General features: G+C 36.0%; 1 protein-coding gene across 3 annotated transcripts in view; it reads right to left on the bottom strand.

The window, feature by feature from the left end:
- IL1RAPL1 (interleukin 1 receptor accessory protein like 1) overlaps positions 1 to 27,954 on the bottom strand; it is a 742,036-nt gene that overhangs the window by 154,409 nt on the left and 559,673 nt on the right. For all 3 annotated transcript variants that reach the window (XM_005511971.3, XM_065070738.1, XM_065070734.1), the window contains one exon: positions 21,383 to 21,457. In XM_005511971.3, coding sequence (XP_005512028.1) covers positions 21,383 to 21,457 — 75 coding nt within the window. The remainder of the gene's footprint in view (positions 1 to 21,382; positions 21,458 to 27,954) is intronic.

Consider the following 27,954-nt stretch of genomic DNA (forward strand, 5'->3'; position numbering starts at 1 on the left):
TTTTTAGCAATTAAAAACGGGAAAAAAAATCCTCAGTAGTTTCATAAACTCTAAAAACGTCAGTAAAGGCTAGGAACTTTATTATTATTTATTAATTTATGTTTAAACCAGAAGGATAGAGTGCTACCAGTAAACATAATATGCCCAACACTATCTCCTGTAGTTTTTAATGGACAAAAATTTCCCAGCTATCAATCCCTGCAGACATAAGAGGAAACTACTACTTAACAATGATCTTTTAGTATTTTCTCCTTTTCATGTAAAAAGTGTGATTCTGTGGTGCATATCCATTAACATCCTGTTCTATTTAACTACTTAGGCACAAACAGCATCAGTGTTTCTCTTCCTGACTTGTGTCTGCTGCTGTATCTCACAGGTGTATCAGCACAAACAAACCTAGTGCCATGGGGCACTTTTTCATTAGCCTTTTTCAAAATAGATTGTTACAGGGAGACTCCTCCCAGCTGATGACACCACTAACCCTAAAGAGACAGCTTTATGCAAATAATTGATTAGTCATTAGTAGCGCTGCAATGGCTCTTTTTGCTCTGTCTTCTTTTCCAACAAGGGGATGGCCCTAAATGTGTGCAATGAAAGTAGAAGTGTGGCAGGGAAGGGAAAGTCACTTGACTGTACTTGGCGACCAGGCTCACTGTGGAAGTGTCCACAGCTGCCGCTGACCCTGGCCCAAATCACTAGGTGACAGTAATTCATTTTCTCTGACTAACCTAAGCCTTTGCCTTTCTGTGAGGACTGCAAAATGAATGCTGATGCCTTACAGTTAGACACCATGTAAAAGTCTCCAGTTATTGACTATTGAATTTCTGAGTTGGATTCACACAAGTGACTCCCAGGAAAAATGTCACATATTTCTCAGCTGTTCCAGTCAGCTAAACCAAACCTTTAATAAGAATTAGCTTCTGAAAATTCTAGGACTCGGGTTATCAAAGCTTTGCTTAAGTGAGGATTAACATGACAAATTGCCTGACAAAATTCCTCATTATTTAAGAACTGTTTGTGTGTGTCAGCAGGTCAATGCATATATACAAAGGGGCAGTGGTGGACACTGAAATGCCAGGAACAGACACTCTACATATGATAATTTCAAAATTACTTCTGTCCTCTAAAGGCATTCTTGGCTTGCATGGATTTGATGATCACCCAGATTTTGCTAGCAAACACAGAAGAAAGTGTGAGTAACATAGATAAACTGGCAGAGACTATCAGAGATCAATATAGAACCAAATGCAGTCTCACAAGGTCAATGTAGTCCAAAGAGGTACACAGTCACTAGAAGGCAAGCATACCCTTGCTAAAGCTAGTGCAGTGTAGACCCTGGACAGGGTCTACATCACCCTCCATAGCTGATTTTATTCATGAGCAGTCATTCTCACAAATCTTACATGACAGTAATAAGCTTAGAACTGAAAATTAATAGTTAAGATAAAAGGATATGGAAATGCTAGAGCTTCAAATGTCAAATGAAGAGTGCCCTATCAATCATTCTCAAAAGACAGAGCACTTGCTGACCATCTCTTCCATCTTTTTTCCTCTTTTTTTTTTTTTTTCCCCAGCCAGGAAATAGAAGCTTCATACTTTCTGATACATTCATCATATTTTCTGATACTTATTGAAATTTGCTTTTATGTATAAATATTCAGCAGAAACACAACTGGATAATTATAACCCAGCATGGTCTAATATAATTAGAAAATTAATATATTTCCTTGAACAGAATTCATTTACATTTCTTTAATTTTTATTTTAACAAACAGAAGGAACTGGTATTTGCCTTGCAGGCTGACATTAAGAAAATTGAAAGATTTTTAAGGAATCTCTCACTTGATATCTGTTGTAATCCTGACAGCATGAAAAAGACAGATTCTTTCTGCTGTGCCCTTATTCCCTTCCATCACAATCACGACAGAGTTGCCCAATACACATCCTCCTTCTCCCTGATTTACCTGCTTCTGATAGCACACTACGCTACCCCTATAAGGGGCTTTGTGGGTTTCCCTTTCTTCTGTCACACAACGGGGATCACATGTTGTCATAATGATATTGTCTGTAACAGGCTGTGGCAATGTTGTACTGCATGGCTCCCTCCTCCTTTCTGCTGTTTTCCCATCTTTGCTTGTTTTCCCCTCAACCCCTGCCAGGACCTTCTTCCTTGTTAAGAGTGGCTTTGTGTTCTTCCTGCATTCTCACTGCCTGATGCCTGGACTTCTGGTTTTGAATAGCCTTGATTTTTCATTCTGCTGGAGGCTCTCTGGTTACGCCTAGTCTCCCAATCTACTTCTTATTTCTTAAGCTAATTACAATATACATATTTTCTGCTTACTCAGAGCCAGCTGTTTGGCTAGAGGTCTTTGAAGGATACCTTGAATACCTTTAAAGTTATTTCTAAAGTTTAGGCTACTTATTGAAATCTGAACAGAACCCCAGATATGACATATTGGAAGATTTCAATTCTAAATATCACATCTATCATTAAAAATCAACATCTGATAACAGAGATAAGGAACACAAGAATCATTTAAAGGAAAAATCTTTCATGAATATGGAACACAGCAAAATATGCTAGAAGCATGTAAAAAACTCTTTCATGTTTCATTAAGCATCTCTACACAATGGTTCTTTGCATAACTACATAAACTGCTAATGAGGAAGTTTGTGATGTCTCACAAGCTCCTGCATGCACAGCTCATTAAGTCACAGAAACTACATTGCTGATACAAAGTGGTCTAACAAAAGGCAAGCAGGTGTGCTGAATTCAATAGCGTGCATTCTAGCATTTCTCATCAGTTTAGTCCATTCCAGAAGCAAGGTAGTACCAGAGATGCAAACATGTTCTCTGTATTGCTGTAACATGAACAGGCTTCTGTCTGCAAATAATGATCATTTGGGCCCAGTGAGGAGAAAGGTACTAATAAACACTGACTTCAAATCTGTAATCACTACACATAGATTTTACTGCACGTATGCATACAAAATATTTTCTTTACATTTTATTTCCCATTCAAATGCCAGTGTGGATAGATAGTGGATGCACACAAACATATGGTCTGATTCCTTGCAATGCAGCTGAAATAGCAAATGAAAGCTGTGCTAAGCAGCATATTTTGGAAATTAGTGCAAGAACTCCTTCTGAGATTAGACCGTGACACAACAGTTTTCCATAGCCAGAAATGTCAAACGAACACTACAAAGTGTGGCTTCTGTCTTCATAGAATTCTGTGGGGTGTCTGGCAGCTGCAAAATGTCTTCTGATAAGAGTATTGAATAGATTGTATAAAATTTCTTATTCACCTAGTATAATTTTCAGAGATATTTATACTGTATGGAATAAGTTTTTCCCTTCTTTTCCTCTTTGCCTTTCTTTCTGTTCTTGATTGGGAAGATAGTGGTAAAGGGAGAAGGAGAAGACAGGAGAACCCTTTACATGGTTGAGACCTTTATAGGGTTTCTGGAGTGGCCAGCACACTGGAGAAGGAGGAACTGAGGAGCAATAGCTGTAATCTAAATCTCTTTCACAAGAAAGACCAAAACAATTATTGCCATTGTGGTAACAGCTACTGTGACTACTTATTACTAGTAGGGCCTTGCTCTAGAGAGTCCATCCATAGTAGAAGTCTTTCCTCCAAAAGCTCACAGTTTTTGCTTGTGACAAAACAAACATTTCGGAAAACATGTTGAGACTACAAACCAAGAAAGTTTTAATAATTTCAGTCACAGTTTATTCTGCCTGGTCATCACCAGATTCATTTCAATAGCAGCAGTCTGAAAGACGATGATATCTGCCTTAGCTATTTCTACCATGTATGAAATAAACAGGTATCTGAGTAAGTATTAGAGAAGTTTTTGATGCTTCTCTGGTGAGTTCAGGTAAGGATGTGGGAAAACAGAGATTTTTGAAATAATGACTTCCTCTTGTTCCATTACTTATCTGTGACTTTTATGGAGGATCCTGGCGTAGGAGAAAGTTTCTTCTACTCTCAGGGTACTTGGGTGAAAGTCCAGCAGGAGAGAAAGCCCCTGTCATGACAGGAACTGCCACTTAGGAAGCTTTTGCTGTTCCAAAAGATGCTCTTTCATGCAAAAGTTTCTTGCTTTACTGCTACAAGAAGCGTTTCACCCACCTCTGCTAGCAGTTCAGCCAAAGACTAATTGGAAACTGAATACCTGTTTTTTAAATGTCTCTCAGATAGACAAGTAGAAAGCTGTCCCTTACTGGCAGTTATGCTAGCTCTGCAAAAGGAACAGTGTTTGAATCCCAGATAATCCTCTGCAGTTACACTAGAATAACTCTCAGGGAATACCAACAGTAAAAGAAGGCAGAGCCCAGACTAGAAAATCATCATTATTCATCACAAGAGAAAAATATTTATGATAAGGGTGGATAGGCAGTGTCTAAACAGATAAAGCCAACCATTTTCAAAGAGAAATGTAAGAAACTGAACTGGAACTGAGGGGAAATTTGATGGCTTTGGCCTTTATGTGAAGGATATATATGGCAGCAGTATTGCATGTAAAAGTCTCTATCTCCACAAGGCAACGTAGATTACCAAAGAGAAAAGTATGCAACCCTCTGGAGGGTGAAGCCTGGCAAGAAGAAGAGGCACATTTTGCATGTAGATAGAATAAAATATGGAGTGTGCTTTTCAAGTCTTTTTGAAGAAACAATTACATTGTTTTTCCAATCCAGAGTTGACTTAATAGTCTTAAGGCTTCTGAATAATTTACATCCATAGGGAGATGCAAAATCTTGAATCCCTATTTATCTTACATAGCTGGAAAGGCTTCAAATTGCAAAGACATCTGAAACTGATTGGCTAAATAGAATCAGAATAAGTTTTGGAGTGGAGAAACTCTTAGAATTCCTTTCAATGCTATAATTCTGAAATTAGTTTTATATTTACTTACGTATGCTAGACTTTTACCTCACTATTTTTAAACTATTTTTTAAAAAGTGAAATTTTAAGAGAAACATATATAATTTAAACATCCTTATTAATATTATCTACTTCAATCAAAATTCATGTAGAGATTCTGCCAGAGACACTTTTACCTAGCATTAGTCATTACAAGAAAAGAACCTAACAGTAATGCAACTCAAATTGTTTCCTATAGCTACATGTTAGACATTCTCTCTCTAGCCACCTACTTCCAGTCTATTTTTATTATTATCTTAAGTTTTTAAACAGGCAACACTGACCTTTACAAGTCTTGAACTTTACTAATGACGAACTGATTATTTTCTTCTTTCTTTCTTTTTCTTTTTCTTTTTCTTTTTCTTTTTCTTTTTCTTTTTCTTTTTCTTTTTCTTTTTCTTTTTCTTTTTCTTTTTCTTTTTCTTTTTCTTTTTCTTTTTCTTTTTCTTTTTCTCCTTCTTTTTCTCCTTCTTTTTCTTTTTCTTTTTCTCCTTCTTTTTCTCCTTCTTTTTCTCTTTCTTTCTTTTTTCTTTTTTTCCCTTTTTTGTCTTTCTTTGGAGCAGTGTTTTAAGTAGGCAGAACTCAGCAGCACAGGCGCATAAGGAAGAATGAAACATATTGAAAAAAACCCTCTTTTTAATGTCTTTTGCCTCTTTAAGTCCCCATATCAAACTCCAAATTTAACAACAATTTATTTATCTTCTTTTTGTTATTTATTAGAAAACAGTCAATAGACAAAACCCAACTTCTCCTTGTCTCTTTAAACACTTCTATGGCTTACTACTATAAGAATAATGATGCAGGATGTGGTTTTTCACTTGGGTGTAAGATAACATGTTTTTTTTAATGGAATTATTGTTATTCGTCACAGCCTGTAAAATCTACAGTTACTGTAATCTGGTCCTACTTGTGCCTGTAATCTACACAGGCAACATGTGAAAGCCAGAATCCAACATTTTCCCTTCAAAAAGCTACATTTAAAGGTAGACTGCTGGCTTTAAAATAATACATTCTTCTATATCCTTCATAAAAAGAAGAAAAAGTATTCTTTTTATATATGGAATTTACTAGGGAATAAAACTGATGATACTTACATATTATGTTGGCTTTTCATTATTTAGACTGTATATTTTTATCTTTCCTCTAGTTTAAACTGTAAAATTTCAACAAAAAAAAAAATTAGTTTTAATTTTGTTCAGATTTTGTTACTTTTGTCTCCTGATGTAGCTGACTATATTTCAGCACTGCAAAATATGAGCTGCAAAAACAACTGGTCATAATTTTTAGACTATTGTACTTGATTTGTGGTGTGGTTTTTCTAATTAATTTGAAAAACAAAACAAAACAAAACAAAAAAACTGAAAGTTTCATTCAAATGCAACAACATATTATATTTTCATAAACAAAGTAAATTTATATACATGTATTTACCTATATATATAATGCATTTTGGGGTATGTAAATTACAGAATTTTAGTGTATGAAAATATACCCTTGAAATAGGACACATAAGTTATTATTCTGTATACAAAGATCATAAGAATTACAAATAAATAGCCTCTTTTATTTTATGTGTTTGTAAGTACTTAATGGTATGTCCCTGCTTTAAGAAGAGCAAAGAAAAAAATGGGACTTCCTAGAAATGGCATTCATACATGATAAATTGCTGTACTGCTAGCAGATAACAGAAGTGAATATGAAAAATATTTTGAGGTTTCAAAGCAGAATATAACTTTTGATGTACCTTTGATGTACACAGCAGTGTATATGCATTGTGCTTTGCAACAGAAGTTAAAATGGTCCAGACAGTAATTTCAACTAATTTATCATTCCTAATTCTGAAGTAGCTGTATCACTTTACATTCTGAATAGAAAAAAAAATACATATTAGATAGATCATTTAGTAAGGATTCGGTATTGTTCTTTAATTCACAAATGTGTTATTGCAGTTCAAGGAATTGCATAACATTTTCTGTGTCACAGTGAGTGATAATGTGTACTATTACCCATTTGAAAGAGCAAAGAAAATTCTCCTATCTTAAACTTCAACAATGTTTTACTTTGCATTTAAAATGCACTGAATACATATTTCAGGAAATGCTGCCAGGGGTCAATTACTGAGGCTCAGTTGATCTACAACAACTTAGCCACTCTTGAGACCCCAATTAAGTGATGTGGAAATAACCAGCAATTATACATACACCACTGTTTCCTTCTTCAGTCATCTCTAACTAGTGAAGTCCTCCTTTTCATCTGTGGATTGCTTGTAAACTGCTACTGGCAGTTCAATGCTTTTCTCTATGTATGTGGGTTGAGGAGCTGTAGAAGTAGCACCCAGCATACCAGGTGCTTGTACTGAAGTGGAATCAGCTCCACTTCCAAATCTCTTTGGCACATCCCTTACCTATATCTACCTGGGGTCAAGGTTATCAAGGAATCTTACACTCGCTAACCACTACTGTCAGCATGCTGGTGGTTAAGGCTTTTCTTATAGTGCATTAGACTGGTCTGCAGGCTCTCCCAGCTTTGTCTTCCTACTCTGCCTCTGCCTGTCTGAAACCTTTACTGTCCTGAGGATTTAGACAACTCCATGAAATGCTCAGACATGCTGATTACAGACCTAGAAATAGGCTGCTTTATATTCACTTCTTTCCAAGAAGAGTTAGATTCATTTCAGCCCTAGAGCATGGGCTGCCATCTGGAGAGTAATCCAGCCTCTGGATTAATAGGACATTTATGTTAACCATGCTCTAGGTTCAGTGGAGCCTCTTCCCCTGTGGCAGTTCAGAGCTGCCTCCAGGTCCAGCCTTGGTGGTGAAATACTCTCCCAGCGGGGTGACTGCCCAGCTCCGGTGAGGATCCTCTCATCCATCAGGCTAATTCTGAATAACATACAGTGAATTTAGGACACAAAAACTCATTAGTTGCATTTCATGCCTTGGGATATTATGACAGCTCAGAGGAGTCTGTCCACACCCACACTTGTTAACAGATTGCCACAAAGCAAAACAGGAGATAGGGGCAGGGATACTGCAGAGTAGTAGGTGATAGATCGATCACTGACACCATCTTCCCAGAATAAGGATGACACTTCTAAATGAAAAGCAAAGCTCAAAGGCGGAGATGTTTAAGCTCTGAGAGATACCAAATTCTCTTGGTATAGTCTTCTCTTCTTATCTACTTCAGGCTGGAACTTCTAATTACATAAAAACCTTAAGCAAAATAGAGTTGAAAAAACTAGTGCATGCACTCAATAAAGGCAGTGAGGGTTGGGATTTGGGAGCTTGGCACATATAATCTGGATCACAGAAGCTCACTATTCTTACAGAAACCTCTGGTTTCCAATGCAAAGAATAAAAGGGAAGAATTCCAAAAGCCAAGTGATTTACTTTTAAAATAGTGTGTTTGGAACCATTTACATTGATGATTGCCTATAACAAGAAGGCAGACAAAAGCAAAAATAAGGTATCCCACAATCTTAAGATTAGTCATGCGATACCTTTCCCTATATTGCACAGATAGAGTCAATAACCTCATTTGTGCAGGTTGGATTAAAGTCAATATGTTCTTTCCATAACAAAGCAATATTTCAAAGGCAGGAACAATCTTGAGATTATTTTTTTGTTATGCCACTAAGAGAAGAAACTAAAAAAAGTCTGAAAAATAAATCTTCTGACATGACAACACTAAAAGAATGAAAATTTACCATTGAAAATATCATATGCTAAAAAAAAATTGCCTTTGAAGTTTGATGCACTGTATGACTAAAATCAATTCTTAAAAAATATTCATGTTGTTCTCAGTATCACTAATTTATCATGTACAGTTCTGCTGAAAACCAAGAACCATCAAGTAGTATGTTTTTTTACTCATAAAAATGAGTACAAAGGAGATCAAGCAAGTACAATTAATAAATAAATGTCTAATTTAAGAGTAGACATGACTAATATACTTTTTTATTTTGTCACAGTAAAATGTGTTCCTTGCTCTCAAGTTTCTGTAACTGGATACCAGACAGCCAATCAAGTAACAGTGTGATTCATGTATAGCTTTAAATAACTTCAAAATAGTGATGGAATTATCTCTTCTGTTTGGCCATGCTATGTCATTAACACATCTTAGTTACGGAGGTACATTTCAATGATTTTAACAGTGAAAAATACAAACACATTAGAAGATACAGGCTATAAACTTCTATTATATACCGTACCAATGACATTTTCAATTATAAAACTCATGGTGTCCAATTGTCCAAAATGTTTCTGTAATCTCTATTTGAAATATTTTTGAAAGGCTAGCATTTGCCTGCTATGTATAGGTATCACGAAGGAAGATATTGACATACTCCCACTTCAGGTATGTCAACCCAGATGTCTAAACAAAGAGTCTAAAATCCTTTACAGTGAATGGAATGAGTTGTCAGCACGCCAGACAAGATCCACCTTCATGGGAAGATACAGGAAGCTGCAGAGAAGTTCCACTCTGATTCAGTGTGATTTATGTCATACAGATACCTTTTGATCCATATCAACCCTATGGGGAACTTACTGTGACCAAGTATTGACTTAGAGTGCTGTTTCATAATCAATTTCTGCCAAAACATCTTTTTGTAGCCTTTGCCCCATTTTTCTCCCTGGCTATGGACTCCCACTCTCACTATGTCTTGGCAATAGGGTTTGTTGCACCCATGTCACCATCAGTTATACGGATTATGATACCATCTAGCCAAGATCGGTTTTCTTTCCTTTGGGATTACTTTTTCAGTCATCTCACAAATTCTGTGAGCATGAGTGCTGAAGCTGGCTGAAAGAAGACTGACAGGGGCAGGTGTCAGAGCAGCACAGATTTACACTGCATTAAAGCAATCACGAAACATCACATGGTTAATGGTTATCTTGGCTGACCAGTACAATTGTGTGTCCTCAAGAGGTTTCAATGAATAATTGAAGAACCTATTTGAGTCAGAGGTCTCAAGCTGGACAAAGTGAACACTATTAATAATATATAAATAGCAGGAACACAAAGGTATTGACAGCAATGGAAGTTAGGCATCTAAGTATTTTTTGTGCATCTGACTGTAAATGTATTTTTGTTTAGATATCTTCCTCTTTCACGTTGACAGTGTCACAAGCATTTTAAACAGAAAACAACAACAAAAAAAAGGAGTTCACATGCCCTCAGATTCCATGACACAGCAGCAAAATTTGCCTACTCCCCAGAATGTCTTCTGCAAAAGCAGATGCTTCTTTCTTGAACTGCTGGTATACTGACTCAGACTGACCTGGAAGCCAAATTCCAATTTCTCCCTACTTTGTTCTCTTTACCTCAAGGAGTGACTGACATAAGGAACTCCAAAAATAAAACAACTCTGAAAAAGGATGCAGTATTCATAAAACTAAAACAACAGTCAGGGAATTGTAACAGTTACCAATGTTCTTTGAAAAGTCTTTCAAGTACACTGTTACCCTTTGTATGTGTCCATCCAGTAAATACTACAATATCATTACGATCCTTATTTCAATTTTTGACTTAAACTAGGTAGAATTGTTATTTTTGGTAATGCATTTGGTAATGCATTTGTCTGTACTATAGTAAGTAAATTGTTCTGAACAACACTCTGGACAAACTAAAGACTGCTCATTCCTCAATAGTAATTCCAAGTAATTGTAGTCTTAGACTTTTCCCTTGTAACTATATCTTTTGCTTGTTTCTTTGTTTGTTTTTTACAAAGAGGAATAATCTCACTGGTTTGAGTATTCATATGATGGGAGGTATTCATGTTTATAAGCTTTTGCAAATACTTGACCTTTCCAAAGCAGTGGGAAACTAAAAATGTCACTTTGGATACTGTATCAATGATAAAATGCCTGTTTTGACATTCATTACCATTTGACAAAGGAAAAAAAAAAAAAAAAAAAAGAGGAAAAAAGATTGTACAATATTGCCTGCTTTATATGCAAGGCATATTTCTTCATACAGGAATTGAATCTCCATATTAAAATTTGAAAATATCTTCCAAAAAAAGAAAAATCCTCTAATTTTCTAATTATGACTGAAGCAGAATGAATCCTCTGTTTGAAAGAAACTGATGAGAGATTAAAAACACACACAGGATACCCACAGAAAGTCTCTATTAATATTTAAACTGCAACAAACCTGTAGGTATTTTTAGTATCAATCTCTAAAAGTATGATAAAATCAGCACCAAGAAGCTAGTCCTCCTATGACTTTTAATAAGCAGAAATGTACCATACATGCTGATAGAAATCCCATGAAAAATCTGACCCTGAATGAATTATTTAAAAATGCAAGCATTTATTACTTGAAATGAATTGTCTAGAAAGAGCTGTGAAAGAAACAAAACATATGACCCTATAGCCTCACATCTCAAATCTATCCATTACATTAGTACAGAGAGAGGTAATTTTGAAATGCTTGTTGTAATTCTTTCTTGATAACCCTAATGTGGGTTAACTGAAGTATGTGCTTCATTTGGTTTTGTAGTGAATATGAATAGTCACTTGATACATTTTATTTCTTGATAGGTATGATTTTTTTTCTCATATTTCCTTTCCTACAATATTTTCAGTTATTCTAAACTAGTTATCGGAATGAGACCAGTATTTTTGTAATATAACAAAAAATCTATTTGAAGGATACTTTAAGCAGTTGAAATGATTGATACACTAGAAGGTGATGTCTACTGCAGAGATGAAGATAGATACTCAAGACAGGCCTTACAAGTAACTAAATCCTGAGGTGTAGATTTAAATTCCAGTTTTACTGAATGGGGTGCATCCTTTGTCTTTTAATTTCCTAGCTCTATGGTTCACAAGACTTACCGCTGAGTTCGGTGAAACAAGCGTTCAATCCTAGTTTCTTTGTATTTGGACTTATCTCTTGTGTGTACTTTCAGACTGGCATTAAGGCTTGTAGTGGTTTAACCTGAGCTAGAAATACAACCAGGATAGCCGCTTGCTCACCTCATCCCCCGCCCTCCCCCAATAGGGGAGAGAATCGAAAGGGAAAGGAAAAACTTGAATTGAGACAAACACAGTTTAATAAAACAACAAAATACTAATACAGTACTAGTAAATATGTACAAAATGGAAATAAAAAGTCAAGGCAATTCCTCACGAACTCCATCCACAACTGAGCATCTAGTCCCAGCAAGCAGCACCCAGTCCCCAACAGCGAAAAAAAAAGAGGAAAAAAGGCAGAAAAGCCCAGAAGCCTCTGCAAAATGGTAAGAAGCCGAACTAAACGTCTCACACAGACCTTCCCCAGCTGCCCCCTAGACAGAGAGCAAGAGATAGCAGAAGAGGGCCAACTGGAAGGCCCTGATTTCTTTAATAACTAGCATGACACTAATGGGATAGAATACTCTCATTGACCTGTCTGGATGTCAGTCAAGCTCTGCCTCACTGCCTCACACCTGTGGGCAGAGCATTCAGAGTGTCCTTGGCTCTCAGATCAGAGCTATTAAAAACATTAGCTCTGTGCTGGGGTGTTATCTGCTTGTTCTCAAACTAAATCCAAATAATGAGCGTGCTAGCTATGAAAAAGAAAGGTTTGTAATTGCGCAAAGAAAATTAACCCCTTTTCAGTCAAACCAGCACAACTCTAAGCACTGAATAAATTTATTGTTTCAGGGGAAATTTTACTTTCTGTGTGGAACCATTAAAAAAGTATCTAAGTATTCCATTGTCAGAATTCTGCCTTAGGCAAAAGGATAAATAAATTGAAAGAGGATAGATTGTGGAAAATACTGTTGTTTTGTCTTTTGCTCATAGCTGTCTAGTGCATTCTGAGGGGGATATAGGGCACAAATTATGACTGACATGTAAGTTTTAAAGACATTGCTGGTAATAACAACCAATGGTAGGACAAGGGATAATAGGTTTAAACTGGAACATAAGGGGTTCCACTTAAATTTGAGAAGAAACTTCTTCTCAGTAAGGGTACCAGAACACTGGAACAAGCTGCCCAGGGGGGTTGTGGAGTCTCCTTCTCTGGAGACATTCAAAACCCGCCTGGACACCTTCCTGTGTAACCTCATCTAAGTGTTCCTGCTCCGGCAGGGGGAGTGGATGATCTTTTGAGGTCCATTCCAATCCCGAACATTCTGTGATTCTGTGATTCTGTAATTTGTTGTCAAATATGGTAGCAATATGCAAGTAATAGTAATATGGAAGTAATAGTAATATGGAACTAATGACCATATGTATCTTCTTACTCTCAAGCCTAACCCAAATCAAAGCAGTTCACTGACCAATAGTAATTGATCATGCATTCATCACTACCAAAGTTTTATGTGAAGGTTTACAATACATGCCATAAATAAACTATTGTGGTATTATTTTTTTTAATCAGTTATGCTATGTAGCATCAAACTGAATTTCCATGAGCATTTTTTTCAAGTTCCTCGGGCATTAAATAGAATTTAAAATTAAATAGCTAGTGAATTGGTACACCATTCATAATAAATGTGTGTTGAGTATATCTAGGGATACTATATCCTTTGTATTAATCTGTAATATGCTATGTAAACAAACAAGTATGCATCTAGGTACAAACAATCTGAACTTCAAGTGTTACACATTTGTTAACAAACATAAAGAAGATCCTGTTCAACTGTTTCAAAATATTCATACTATTGTGATGTTCTAAACTGTAAGAATTTATTTAGCCACTCACCCCCTCATTGTTCCTCCAAAGAACTTTCCATTTTCTATTTACAAGACAAACTCAAATTCACAATAACTATTAAGTACACATGCAGATTTAGATGGATTTTTTTCAGAATGAAACCTGTGTACAGCACTAAACCTTAATACAATCTACACATTTATAGTATATAAAAGACAAAAACAATGTTCAATGCAGCTTCTTGAAAAAGCACTCCTAATTTGGACTGCATGAGCATGTACTGACTTCACCAATAATGCTGGAAAGCATTTATTCTAAAACTGGAAAATAATTCCTGGGAGTAAGACGATTGCTGATCACAAGAGATATGCATTTCTAAAGCAAAATGTTCTGAAGGCATTCATTAATTTGAAATCGTTATGAATCATTAATTTAAAATAGTTAGCAATGACAAGTACTTAGGACACAGTATTAAATTTTTATTTTGATATTCACTTCTTAACATTTTAATGCTTTCCCATAGTAACATTAAGTGATATTTTATTTTTTGCATGCAAGGAAACACTTGTGTGTCTCTCAACATGAGATACAACGAAGCACCTTCATATAATTTAGAAATACAAAGTATAACTTGAAGCCAAGACTGGCAAAAACAATCACAGAATAATGTGACTCCTGATGTTTCAGATTTACAAACTTACAGTCTGTTTAGGTGTATAAGTTTCCAAGGTGGAAATCACATACATTATATGCTTATTTTCTATCTATTCTATGATTCAATGATTCCATTTCTAAATTGCATTTCTTGGTATATGGTATTCCGGATTTATTATGATTTTGGTTTCAATAAGTTATATCCTGCATTAATAAATTGAGATAAATTTTGCACAAATGCATTGTCAAGTTTTATCTATACATGTGCATATATATATATGTTATATAAATAGAGAGAGATTAGGTATGCATGTATATGCATTTATTCTCAGATGCCCACACAGTTGGAGAAAGAGTGAAAAATAACCATTTAAAGTACATAGATATTTCTAATTATCTTAATTATGACAATTTAGGGTTTGATTAAATTAGGAAAAAGAGTGGAAAGTATATCAGTTGACATGTTGTCACTGAGCTGTAAATGATAACCTTTCCTTAGGGCAGTTCAATGTTTCCGACTCACTTATTGCCTCTTTTCTAGTAAACTATTTTTGGCCCTTCATGGACAGCCTCAGCTACAGAATAGTTGAATTATTGCAATCTGGAGGTTGAAAGTCTAAAGTAGGGACTGTAGAGTACCAAGGAAACTTTTTTTTTTTTTTTTTAAATAACCGGATCTTAGTGATTAAAATCTCCGTTGTTAAAATGTGGTTTTCTTCACTAGATTTTTTTTTTTCCCCCTGAGTCAAGACCTTTGGAAGTCTTCAGTCTATTTTTTATTCTCGAACATACTTCTGTGCTAAAATTCTCTACTTGGAATTGGAAAGCTGAGTTGAAAATGCCAGTAGAATGTGTAAAACAGCGTGCATGAGATTTTGGTCGGCTTGTATCTGTTTGGATTTAAAAAAATACATTTCAGACAATTGAGTTTTCATGAACCAGTCTGCAGACAAATTATTAGCTGTGCAAGTGAGTCTTTAAGCAAAGCTTTTTCCATTGGAAGTCCTACTATTTGACTAGTTGAGTACACCAAACTGAAATTTAGCCCATAAATTACGATACGACATTAATACAAAACATTTTAGAACAGTGAGACTAGGAATTTCTTAATGAAAACTTTATTTTAAAACAGTTTAAATAGTTAAAAACTAACTTTTTAAAATAAATAGTTCAAACAGAAATAAAAGGACTTATATATTTTTTTTCTTTTTGCATTAAAAACAAACAAACAAACAAACAACAACAAAACACCTAGTTGTTTCCTGAAAAGAAAACCCCAGTCTCAGGTCAATAAAGAAACAGATCTTATATGTGAAGTAGATTTGGAATTTATAGTTTTGACTATTCCAATATTATGTTAATCTAATAATTTAATATATCAAAGAATCAAAGTGTCCAATTGAACCATCTAATTGAAAAAAAGATCAATTTGGTTTAAAGAAAGTTTATCAAGCAGATAAACTTTAAAATCCCTGTATCATAATGAAAGAGAATCTGCTCCTGTTACAGAGTGAATACAGTATTTAGATGAAATGTGTAGAGATAAAAATTATTCATTTTAGATATTCTTTCATTTTTGTTTTCATACTGAAAGTGGTACAGATTGCTAGTTATTTCATATCACTTTATATATACAGCTACTGATTAAGCTAGTTAAGGAGGAATTTTATCATTAACAAGGCCAATTTGTGTGGAAGATTTTTATGACAACACAATGATACAAATGAAGTAGCATTCTCCTCTCTCTCATGATTTACCTCTGGAACCTCTTTGTATTCTTATTTTAGAAATAATACATTAAAAGCAGGTTTAATTACATTATTTCTTGAATATGTATGGGGAAAAAGGAGAGAGAAGCCAGCCCCAATTCATTAGGTAACACTTAATTTAATTTAATTTTATTGAAAATAATGCCCTAAAAGCAAATAAGAAAAAAAAAAAATCACTGCATATTTGGTTGCAATAGTAATTTCTTAGTGCTGGATGACATTCAGGAAAACTCATTTCATTCAGATGACAGAGAAAGTGTTTAGGTGCCTGTACAAACTTATCTTTTAGGTCCATTCATATAGTGCTGGAAGATCTTTATTCCTTTTCACTTTTCTCTAACATCAAGCTTAGCTAAAAATAAACCAACAATTGCTTTATTTTTCTAGGTGAATTTTGGCATTTCAAATTACAGCCTTGTGCAGAACAAGCTAAAACAATGAAAAATACAGAGGACACAGGCAAATTAGCTTGTGAAGTGTTTAAAACAAGGTTTTTGTGAGGCTTTTTGTGTGTGTGTGGTAGTTGGAGGGGGTTTAGCTGTTTATTTGTTTTTAATTCGGATCCTTCAGATCCATTACTGCCTGTTGTGGAGACATACCTGACTTCTTTAGTAACATGAAGATGGACCATCAGGATACTAAAATCAGATTTTTTCCAGTGAGACTAAGAGTGATCTTGCTATTTCCTTGAGGAAGACAGATATTTGATAGCGCTGATGGGAAAAAAAAATGTTACCTGAAAGACAGGTGTAGCTGAAACAGGTCTGAATTAAAATGTGAGTATTTTTTAAAATATTATTATTAGGGTTTTTTATGTTAGCAGGGTTCATTGGATTTTGTTAGTGTATTGAGGGTAAGAGGAAGAATATTGTGAGAAGTAGTTCCTTGGGTCTTTCTTCATTACCTCTGCCTTGCCTCCCCTTGCCTCCCATTCATTGCCTGTTTTTCTCCCCTCCCTGGCATACACTGCTGCCAGTCCACAGAGTGGCTCAGAGCCAGGTGAAAAACACTCCTCATCTTATCATGGCTCCAAGCTTCTTGAAGGAAGTATACTTCTGAATCACAGAATCACAGAATGTTAGGGATTGGAAGGGACCTCAAAAGATCATCTAGTCCAATCCCCCTGCTGAAGCAGGAACGCCTAGATAAGGTTACACACGAATGTGTCCAGGCAGATTTTGAATGTCTCCAGAGTAGGAGACTCCACAACCCCCCTGGGCAGCTTGTTCCAGTGCTCTGATACCCTTGCTGAGAAGAAGTTTCTTTTCAAATTTAAGTGGAACTTCTTGTGTTCCAGTTTGAACCCATTACCCCTTGTCTTACCATTGGTTGTCACCGAGAAGAGCCTGGCTCCATCCTCGGGACACTCATCCTTTATATATTATAAACATTAATGAAGCCACCCCTTAGTGTCCTCCTCTCCAAATTAAAGAGACCCAGCTCCCTCAGCCTTTTCTCATAAGGGAGATGCTCCACTCCCTTAATCATCTTTGTTGCCCTGTGCTGGACTCTCTCCAGCAGTTCCCTGTCCTTCTTGAACTGAGGGGCCCAGAACTGGACACAATACTCCAGATGTGGTCTCACCAGTGCAGAGTAGAGGGGAAGGAGGACCTCTCTCGACCTACTAATCACCCCCCTTCTAATACACCCCAGAATGCCATTGGCCTTCCTGGCCACAAGGGCACAGTGCTGGCTCATGGTCATCCTGTTGTCCACCAGGACTCCCAGGTCCCTTTCCCCTACACTGCTCTCTAACAGGTCATTCCCCAACTTATACTGGAACCTGGGGTTGTTCCTACCCACATGCAAGACTCTGGGTGCGGTGGCGTGTGCCTGTTGTCCCAGCTCTGTTGCTAGGCAGAGTCGGTTGGATCACTGGAGTTGAGGGGTTCGAGACTGCAATGCAGCACTGAGGCTGCTGGCCTTGTTTTTGGTGTGAAACCCTGGAGGGGTGGGGCCAGGGGCACCAGTGTGTAACTGAGGACTGTAACTGGATACTGTATTTGACATAACATTTTATCTGGTGTCATTGCTTCCAGGGAAAGTTTATGTTGAGGTCACCACAGCTACCTAAGAACTCTCTTAAACAGAGAAAAGCTTAAAAATTATTTTTACCTTGCAACAGGATTAAGTTACTGATTAAAAAAAATGAAAGTGAAGTAACAAAAAAAAAAACAAACAACAAAACATTAAATGCAAAACAGGATAACTTGAGAACCATTTTTTTATTTTTTCATTTAGGATTTCTCTACTTCATGACTTGGCCACGTCATGCTGTCTCTTAAGAAAGGCCTTTGAGAAACGAATTTCTCCTTCAGTTTCTACCCTGTGCTTTTCTGGTGACTATTCAGTATGATAAAAAGATATTTCAGATGAGGTCTGAGGATTCCTGTGACTCTCGAAGGTTGCTCATTGCAATGCAGCCAGGCTTAACACTCTCCCAGACATCAGATGAATAGCTGGACACCTTTCCCATGGCTGACTATGGATAGCTTGAGTGTTAAGGGAGCCTGTAGGTTCATAGGGTTAAGGACTGCAGAATCTCCATCTTTGGTTTTCTTTGTCTTAGCAAGTCAAACTGCAGTTGCTAACTTATGCCATAACACTCTATCTGTCACCCCTTAGAGAAACCCATTCCTTAATGTGCAGTCACCTTTTGGTCTGTTGCAGTTTTACAGATGCCATGCAACATAGTAATAAAACAGGTCTGTGGTCCCATGATATTAATTTTAACTGCTCGTGTATAGAAGAGACTAATATATCTTAGCAATAAACGTCAGGTATCTCTGTCACTCACCAGTGCTGGTGCCAAATGAACGAGATACACCTGGAGTCTTCCCACCTTGATGTAGACATGGGATGAAGGTACCCTGTTTAAGAACTGAACTCTGGTAGCAACTTCATCTACAAACACACTGGGGTTATTGAGGGCTTCCTCAAAAGTGTGCCAAGTACCACTTCCCAGAGGTCTGCCAGCAGGAGAAAATTTTGAGATAAACCATTGCTATTGACGTTCCAGCACACCATGTGCACCTGCACAAGCACACACATCCCTGTAAATTATGTATGCACTCTCCAGGGTATGGCCTTACATTTGCAACCTGCTTTATTCCCAACTCAATGCGGAGGACTGCAAGGTAAGAAGCACAGAAATGTGAGGGCACAGCAGGGATTGCCCCAGCTTCCCACCACACTGGCTAGTGACCTGTTAACAAAATCCCAGACTGCCTCAAACTCCTCATGCCTTGCTCTCACTTCTCTGTGACACTCATTCTACTTCTCCCTCTTCCACCAACATATTTATTTTTCAAATAAGGAACAAACACACCATCCCAAAACCACTCTATAGGACTACATGTTTTCTGGCAGTGTCCAGACCAGCCTGCAACATGTGGTCACCCCAAGCCTCAGGTGGGTAGGAGGCTGTTGGCTCAGGTAAATTTCTACGGTTTGGCTAAGTGAATCCCATCTTTGCAATTTTTGCAGGGTATGAACTGGTCCCCTGAAATGAACGAACACTAGCTTTCCTCAGTGAAAGCAAAACACAGACCTTGCAAACATTATCCAGCAGGACCAAGACATTAAATCTGAAGTGTAACAACATAATTTTTGTGTCAGGGAACTATAACTTTTTTACACTTGCTCATTCTCATAGATTTTTCACAGGCTTTTAAACAACAAATTAATATATTCTTGTAGCTTGTTGATATACAGCTAAATATTATAGCTTCACATTCATTTACGGTCAGACTTTCTTATCTGTGTGTGAAAGCGTCATTTTCAAATTAACTCTTTCATATTCACCAATAGATATTTAACTTTCTGAAAAGTTTATTTTCCAAATCCAGCACTTCTCAAATTATTTAATCTGTTTCTTAGAACTATGAGAAATCAAAGATATGATTAGTTCTAAAAATCATAGATAAAAACCCTCTAGCTAGCCTTAATAATTACACTCATTGAAATAGTCTCAACCATATAGTATATTCAGCAAGACAACTTCAAAGCCCCAAAAAGTTCTGTCTTTTGGGTTTTTTGTTTTTTGTTTGTTTGTTTGTTTTCATCAAATATATCGCAGTAAGCAATCTCAGTAAGCAACCTCAGTTAGGAAAAAAATGTGTGGAATTACTTTACCCTCTGTTCCCTAGGCTTGTATTCAAATTAAAAAATAAAATCACATAGAAAAAGTTTTCTGAGTTGGTATATCAGAAGCAATACACTCAGAACAACAGAAATTGGCTCTAGAGGGAAATAAGTTACACCTCCCCTTTTCTATATAATTGTTTCTGAAAATACATATATCAGTATCTCAGGATATTACCTGAATAGCATCAATCATTTAAAGTAATATTTTATTAATATCAAAACAAAGACAAATTATTCTGGCCACCATTAGCTATAGGCTGGCTAGTACCATAAAATGTTCTCCCAATGACTGTCAGGGTTAATTTGCAAGCCTTCTGCTTGTCCTGGTGTTGTTTTGCAGAATGTACTGAGTTCTGCTTGCTTTATTTCTTTTTTTTTTTTCTTTTCTTACTATGAGATTTAAACAACCATCAGATTTGTTTCCATTTGTTTCTGTAGGTAACATGCTAGAAGATCTATCAATAGGTTACTGTTCTGACACCAAAGCATAATTCCAGTGCAACCTACTAAGAACTGTTTGTTTCTTACAAGTTGCCTTCTGTGTTGATCCACAAAGGAGATGGACTGTCATACCCTACAAACTGTTATAACTCACACATGTAGCTTTGGAGCCTTAATTATCTGTATAGCAGTAAGAGACCAAAATGACAATACATACCCACCATCCACTAGGCTACAAAAAGTGAAACAAAACAGTTTCTTCATGCATCAGTTTCTCTCCATTCATCTTTACATATATATTCATACATTCAGAATAACCCGATGCCAGTATGTTAACTTCTCACTGTTTGCCAGATTGGTTTAGACCAGCAAAACATTTATAATTACAGAACATCTCTGCAGTTCTGTAAGTAATCTCCAAAGTAAAGAAGTCCTGCAAGCAGAATTTAAACCACAAAATCCCACTGAATCCCTCAGTAAATATATATATAGATATACAGGAAATGGGAAGTTTAGAAAGAAAAGCCCATGTATACCTATAACTATAGACTTTCAGCAAAGGTAAAAACTAGTAATATTCAAGAACTTAGTATTCAGTCATAATTACTACAGATTCATTGTGAACAACAATCTTCTAGATGGTGTATGATACATCTCTGCATAGAAACAAAGTCTGTCTAATGCCTTTTCAATGGAATTGTTATTGCAAACATACCATCACATTACCATCATGCATTAACACTTCTAATATCTTCATACACTTTGAATAGAAATTATTTGTTTGCTACTTACCTAACTGGGTCTCCTGAATTGTCAGCTTACTCTCCAAGGGGTGTAAAAGCTTTGGCGGCTTATCTGTTAGTGGTGCTAGAAAGGAAAGAAATTCACATGTATAGTTTTCTGTTTATTATTGGGTAGAATAAGACTTGATTTTACATTTGGTTTTTCAGGAATGTTTTAGTTTTTCTTTTGTTTAACTAATGTTCATGCCTTCAGTAGCTGCAAATATTTTTGCTTAGAGATTGAATATAGCACCAAAATGTAGAAACTTTCACATGCTAAGATATTGAAGGTACTAGTGTTAAAAATAGTCATCTCTTTAAACCCTCACAAAAAACACACACTGACATGATAAAATTTTGTATTTTCATAAATAGTATCCAGCATTTCATAGTGTTATAACATTTAATTATCTTTCTGTCAAATATAGTCATTAACGGAGAAATAATATAAATTCAGTTACTGTAAACCAACTTTGAATATTTTATGAAAAATTTACATAAAAAGATGTTACCATCACTGAAACTGTTGAAAGTGGAGTACTAGAAAAGGATTAAGTTTTCAAAATCCAAGGAACGGATACAGTGAAATAATACCAATATTCCCAATATGGTGAATTCTCTCCTCCCTTTTGATCTAGCCTGAAACAGTATTAGTAGACTTATGAAAGTTGTGGAATGGGAAGAGTTTTGTAGTGGTCAAAAAACCTTCTGCAGGTTACTGAAGCATGTTCAAACCACGTAGCTACATAGTGTGGCTATTCTACTAGATTAATCATCTATATATTTTATTCATAGAAGTGTCATTGATTATTACTACTTTTGTTGTTGTTAGTGAATGTACTCTTTACTGATATCTAACAGATGAGTGTATGTTAGAAGAAAAAAAAAAGAACATTCATTTATTTTTTTATTTATTTTAAATTGATAGTAAATATTCATGGGAAAGCTCCAACTTTTGCAGTCACCTAGAGCATTTTGATATTTTGCTTTTCAACATCAATTCATACTTTAGTCTTTAACACAGATTATGGGCTGTCAAGATTTAAAGTACATTTGACATTTTGATATAACTCTATAATATTTGTTCCCTCCAACTTGTCAAAATCACTCTTCCCTTTCGTACTGACACAGGCATATCCACATGTGTATGGGTTTAATCTACTAAACACACTCATCTCCTGTCAGCTGAATTGCAGGAGAGGTTTAGTTACATTCTCTTTACTACCTTTCCTCTGCTCTTTCATTAAATTATCAATGCCCTTTAAAATCTACAGTATTAATTTCAACTTTGCAGCAATTACAGAATGTATCCCTAATCAACTCCTACACTTCTGCTTTACAGAGTTTTTCCTTTACTTGACCAGAGCATAAACCCACTCAATTGGTGTCTGAGACACTGACCCATCAAATTTAGGGCTGAATTGCAGTATCTCTTCAAGGATGGGAAAAGAACTTGGTTTTGTCCACAAACCCTCTTTCAGTTCATTTCTCCAATAGCAGTTTTTAGTCTCTATAGGAAATCATTCTATACTACAGACTTTGGAGAGAGCCACAACTGTGAGAGATTGTTCAGCAACATCTCTGGGTTGTTACTTTTCTTTCACTACTTTGAATGCTTTTTAGTTCTCTTTGTCTCTCTGTTTTTTTTTTTTTTCTTTTTTTCCCTGCAGGCTATAGTGGGTGGAAAGGAAAAGTATTTGAAATATATTCTTTCTTAAACTGCAAAATTAGTCATTCCCATTTCTTAACTTCTCTGAAAAGGCTCATAATTTGTCAGCACATTACCATTTTTTAAACATCATCCACTATGAATTTAAAATTAGTTTTGCAGTTCTGTCATTCTCAACTCAATTACCATTCATCAGCTAATGTCTTCTGAGTCACTGTTGCTCTAAATCTGTTTTGAAACTCTTTGAGCAAACAAAGTTCTCTCATTGTAAGTAAAGATATAGTAACTGGTGGAGTTAATCAGAATGCAACAAATAAGTAGATTAGAAAACAGTATTTTCCTCAGTTTAAGCAAATATTGACATTACTTCTGTGGTCCTGTACTTCAGGTCTCTAGGAGGCTTCCTACTTTTAAATGAACAGGTAAAGGATGTTAATATATGCAGATAAGTCATCCTTCAATGAAGGATGCTGTTATTAAAACAATTGTTCCAAATTTAAGTTTCCCATCACTTGTGAGATTCAATAGATAATTTATCAGAGAAAACATAAAATAATGATTTAGACACATAACTGATGCATCAGAACCACGGGAGCAAGTAGTCTTGAAAGACCCTCTGGAGGTCAAGTGGTTCAACCTGCTTTTCAAAGCAGGTCCAGTAGAGCAGGTTGTCAGGACCTCATCCAGTTATGTCTTAAACATCTCTGTGGATGGAGATTTCACCACTTCAGGTGTTCCAAGGTGGCTGGGGCCATGCACTAGACTCAATTCAGTACATCCATGCCCTTTTGTACACTGGGGGTGTCCAAAATTTGGCAGAGTTCCAGATGTTCCCTCACAGATATTAAACAGATGTGACGATTAAACAGATGTTCCTCCTGGACCTGCTAGCCAAATTATTGCCAAGAGCTGTGCAGTAGGCCTTGGCCAACTCATGCACAACTTACTGTCCACCTCGGCTGCCAGGACCTTTCCTGCAAAGCTTTTTCCTGCTCCATCAGTCCTCACTTCCACACTGCTGCACTGAGTTATTCCGTTCCTAGAGCAAGACGTTGCATTTGCCTTTTTTGGTCTCCATGACTTTCTCTAACTTTCCAAGGTTTCTCTAAAGAGGAGCCCTGCCCTCAGTTTGTTACCCATTCCTCCTATTACAATTTTCAGATGGACATATTGAGGCACAGTTATCTAATAAACTGAACAGCAAAACCAGAATTTTATCCTTTCTTCCTAAACTCTTAGTAAACAGCAAAAAATAAAATGAGAAATACAAAACTTAACTACGCTTGGTCTCTTAAACAAGTTAAATATCTTTTTCTTTTCTATAAATACATGTAGAAGGCAATAATTTTCATGTCCTACAAAAATATCCATGATTTCAAAGTCTTTCCTGTTCTGTATTGCACACAAAGAACCAGAATTATTTTCAATGCATTTAAAAAAATTAAGAGAGTTCTCTTCCCACCAGGTAGTAGTTATTGACATGGTTGTAATACAGAGGAACAGAGCATTTAGATTCTTATTCTTGCATGAGGAAATTCTCAAGCCTCCTTGCAAGAATCTTAGTTGCTGCATGTTCTTATCTACTGATGCATGGATGCACTTCTACCTCCCTCTCTCTCCTCCCCCTCTTCTTTCTTTCTCTTTCTCTCTCCCTCTTTCCCTGTTGCTGTCTTTTTATTTTATTTCCTACTTAAGTGTCAAGAGTCTTAACCCAGACAAAGTTAACCAAAATGGGTATATTGTCTCAAAAAATTGCTTTTGACAGATCAGATTCTTTCAAAGAAAAGCTGTTGGATCATAAATCAAGTTTACAGCCCATCTTATGTTTGATTTCTAAATCACGACTAATGAATGGTTTGAAAACAAACATGTTGTCAAACTTGTTTGTCATTAGAAAAACCTAAAGAAAAAAAAAAAAAACAAACACAAAAATCCCCCAACAAAACATAAGTGAAGTAACCAATTCTGAAGATGTATTTTACTTCAAGTTTTACTTCAGAGATACGATTCAACTGCAGATATATTTGTCCTGCTCAAAGAAAAGGTACCTAACTTCACATGTCATGTCTACCAGATTGGATGTAAACTTAAAACATATTGATCAATTTGTTTTGCAGTGTTGAAGCTGGGAGACACTACCATCAGTCTCCCAAATGGAAACTAGCTAGAAGATAATATTTTTACATCAGCCACCTACTTCCACACGCCTCTTTCTAAGCTGCCACTTCAGCTTTAGATGTTCATGGTCACCATACATACATTTGCTCTATGCAAAATTCTGTTATATGAAGAAACCAGCCACCTGTTAGAATTTAACACTGGTAATGAAGAAAAGCTTAATCTAAACTGTACATCAAAATAGCATTAATTTGGACATGACAAAATGAAACTGCCTCAAAATCCCCATCCTTATAATAGAAATATAATAATTCCAAGGTTCTATGTTCATGTCTGTTTTACAAAGTGTTCTCAGATTCTTCCTTTCAAATTGTAATGATTGCAAATAGTCTTAGTGTCTTAGAGGCAGGCAGGGCTGTGTGGAGTTGTCTGCAACTCAGAAAGGCAGTTTATTGGGTGGACACTTCCTTCAAAGACAAAAATTCATAGGAATGGCTGCCTTACCTGGAGAGTCTGATTTTTATATATTTTAGAACATTTATTGTTCAACTTTTTTATTGAAGTAAAACTTACTTTCTGAGGATGAAAACCCTTCTGATCTTTCCGAGATCTGAGATAATACAATGAGATTACATCTCTTATGTTTATGAACTTAGACCACTTACAGAAAAAATGACTGACATGTTCCTGAAAGATATTGCAACTATAGCACAGGATTAAAATGGGGAAAGAATTCATTACTATGTTAAGGCAAAATATTCCTGCACTTTGAAATCAAAGGGAACCAGAGAGACAGAGTTCTTTTCTTGAAGCCCACGCTGCTTCTCTGAATTCACCCTGCAGTTCAGAATGATCCTCCATCTCTTAGCTCACCTGTAGAAACTAAGAGAACTCCCCATTATAATTTACTTTCCTGATGATTTTCTGAGCCTAGGTTTCTTTTTTCCTCTCTTCATTCTACTATTTTCAGCACAGGCAAATGACCTCAGGGACAAGGCACCTCTGACAGAGAAGGGATATTAGGTCTGATTGACCATAAAGCTGAACCTTCAGGCACTTCTGAGCATACTGCATGGCACCGCTGCCTGCTCCTCGTACCCTCAGAGTTGGCCAGTGCCTGGCTATAAAGCGTGTGTGGTGTTCTTACCCCTCCAACTACTACATCTCAACATTCAACCAAGCATTGTCAAGCATGACAATGTTATAGCAATGGCAGTGGAGAAGATTTAAAATGAGATTATCACAATAGATTTGGGATTTTTGTATTGCTATGTTTAAGTGTCCACTCGATGAGAGGGCTCTTGAAATAAAGCATTGTCATTGGAAAGCCATCATTTATGAAAAACTGCTGTAGATGGCAATATTTAGGAATCACAGGTAATTCTAAGAACAGGAGGAAAAACTATAGCATTTCAGTTGATAACAGCAGTACCTTGGAAAACACTGGTGCATTGGTGCATGCTTTTGGAGTTGGTTTATTTTTTTTTTTTTTTGGCAATAAAATTAATTATGTGCAGCCTGAACTTGCAGTCTTGAAACATTAATATACACAGTCACTGTCCAAATGAATATTAATATTGAGGTTCTTCAGAGCAATTGTGAGTGGAGTAAAACTTAATTAATGCAATGCAAGAATTTGGAGGTTTTTTCTTGCTTTCTCCTAACACAGGTGTAGCCCAATATATTCAGATATATCACTAGAGAAATCATTGCCTTTAAAAAATAAATATATGGCAAAGCCTTTCAGAAAAAGGAAATTCTTTATACCTGCTTGAGTCTTCTAACAACCTTAAATCTCATTTCTCAGTAACAATCAGATTAGTTTTCATTCACAAGGGCATCATTTAAAATCACATATGCCATGAATTGCACAGAGCATTGTAAGAATATTCTGCCTCACTGTATGAACAAGCCTAGTTATATCCTGAATCAAGTAGTTCAAACTGAGGGCAGATACATATGAAGATACTGAGATAGGTGTGTGAAGCCATAGTCATATGACTGCAAATGAGCTGCCTAAAGTGGCTTAGTTATCACTATGACTGATTGAAATTCAGCCTTTATCTTGTGAAATGTTTCCATGAATCTTGCACTGAGAGATAAAAATGCTGCCTCTTCTTTCAGTTTATGTCTCTTTATGTCAGTTTATGTATTCTCCTTAGCACATATTAAAAAAAACCCATAAAACAACAACAAAAATTTTGGGGCATACAAATGAACACAGTGTTTTTTCTCACACCTAATCCTTTCTTCTGATGTTTTTCCAAAACTAAAGTTACAATCCTCAATTTTTTTTTTTTTCTGTAAGAAAATTTTTCTAAAAGAACTACGTAATGCATTAAACTGAATATTAGCACTTCCTGTGAGGAAGTGCAGAAGCCAATAAAATAGTAACTAATAAAGAGATCATTATTATGGAAAAGTTTCAATTACGTATATTGAGAAAAGAAGAGGCATTGCCAAAATGAAATCTTAGTAGATGGGAAGAATATTTCCAAGAAGCCTTTTAAAATGATTTAAGCTTGTGTGTCTCCTGTGATTAACAACAGGTTGAATACTGAAGAAGAAGAGCAAATGCAGCCAGATGTTGGGGTTTTCATTATCTGCTCATCTCTAATTGAATCTGATGTGACATTTGTGCTGCTCTTATGACTTCAGAGAAGATGTATATATTGTACTTTCTTTTCTGTTAGTTTTTTGAACACACAGTGACATTTCCCAGTGGTCTCCAAGGAAAAAGTACAAGTAATCAAAATGCTCTTTTCACAGATGCTAATGCAGTCTTGAAACACAAA

Source organism: Columba livia, chromosome 1, assembly GCF_036013475.1.
Source record: "Columba livia isolate bColLiv1 breed racing homer chromosome 1, bColLiv1.pat.W.v2, whole genome shotgun sequence".
In the NCBI taxonomy this organism is placed as follows: Eukaryota; Metazoa; Chordata; class Aves; order Columbiformes; family Columbidae; genus Columba; species Columba livia.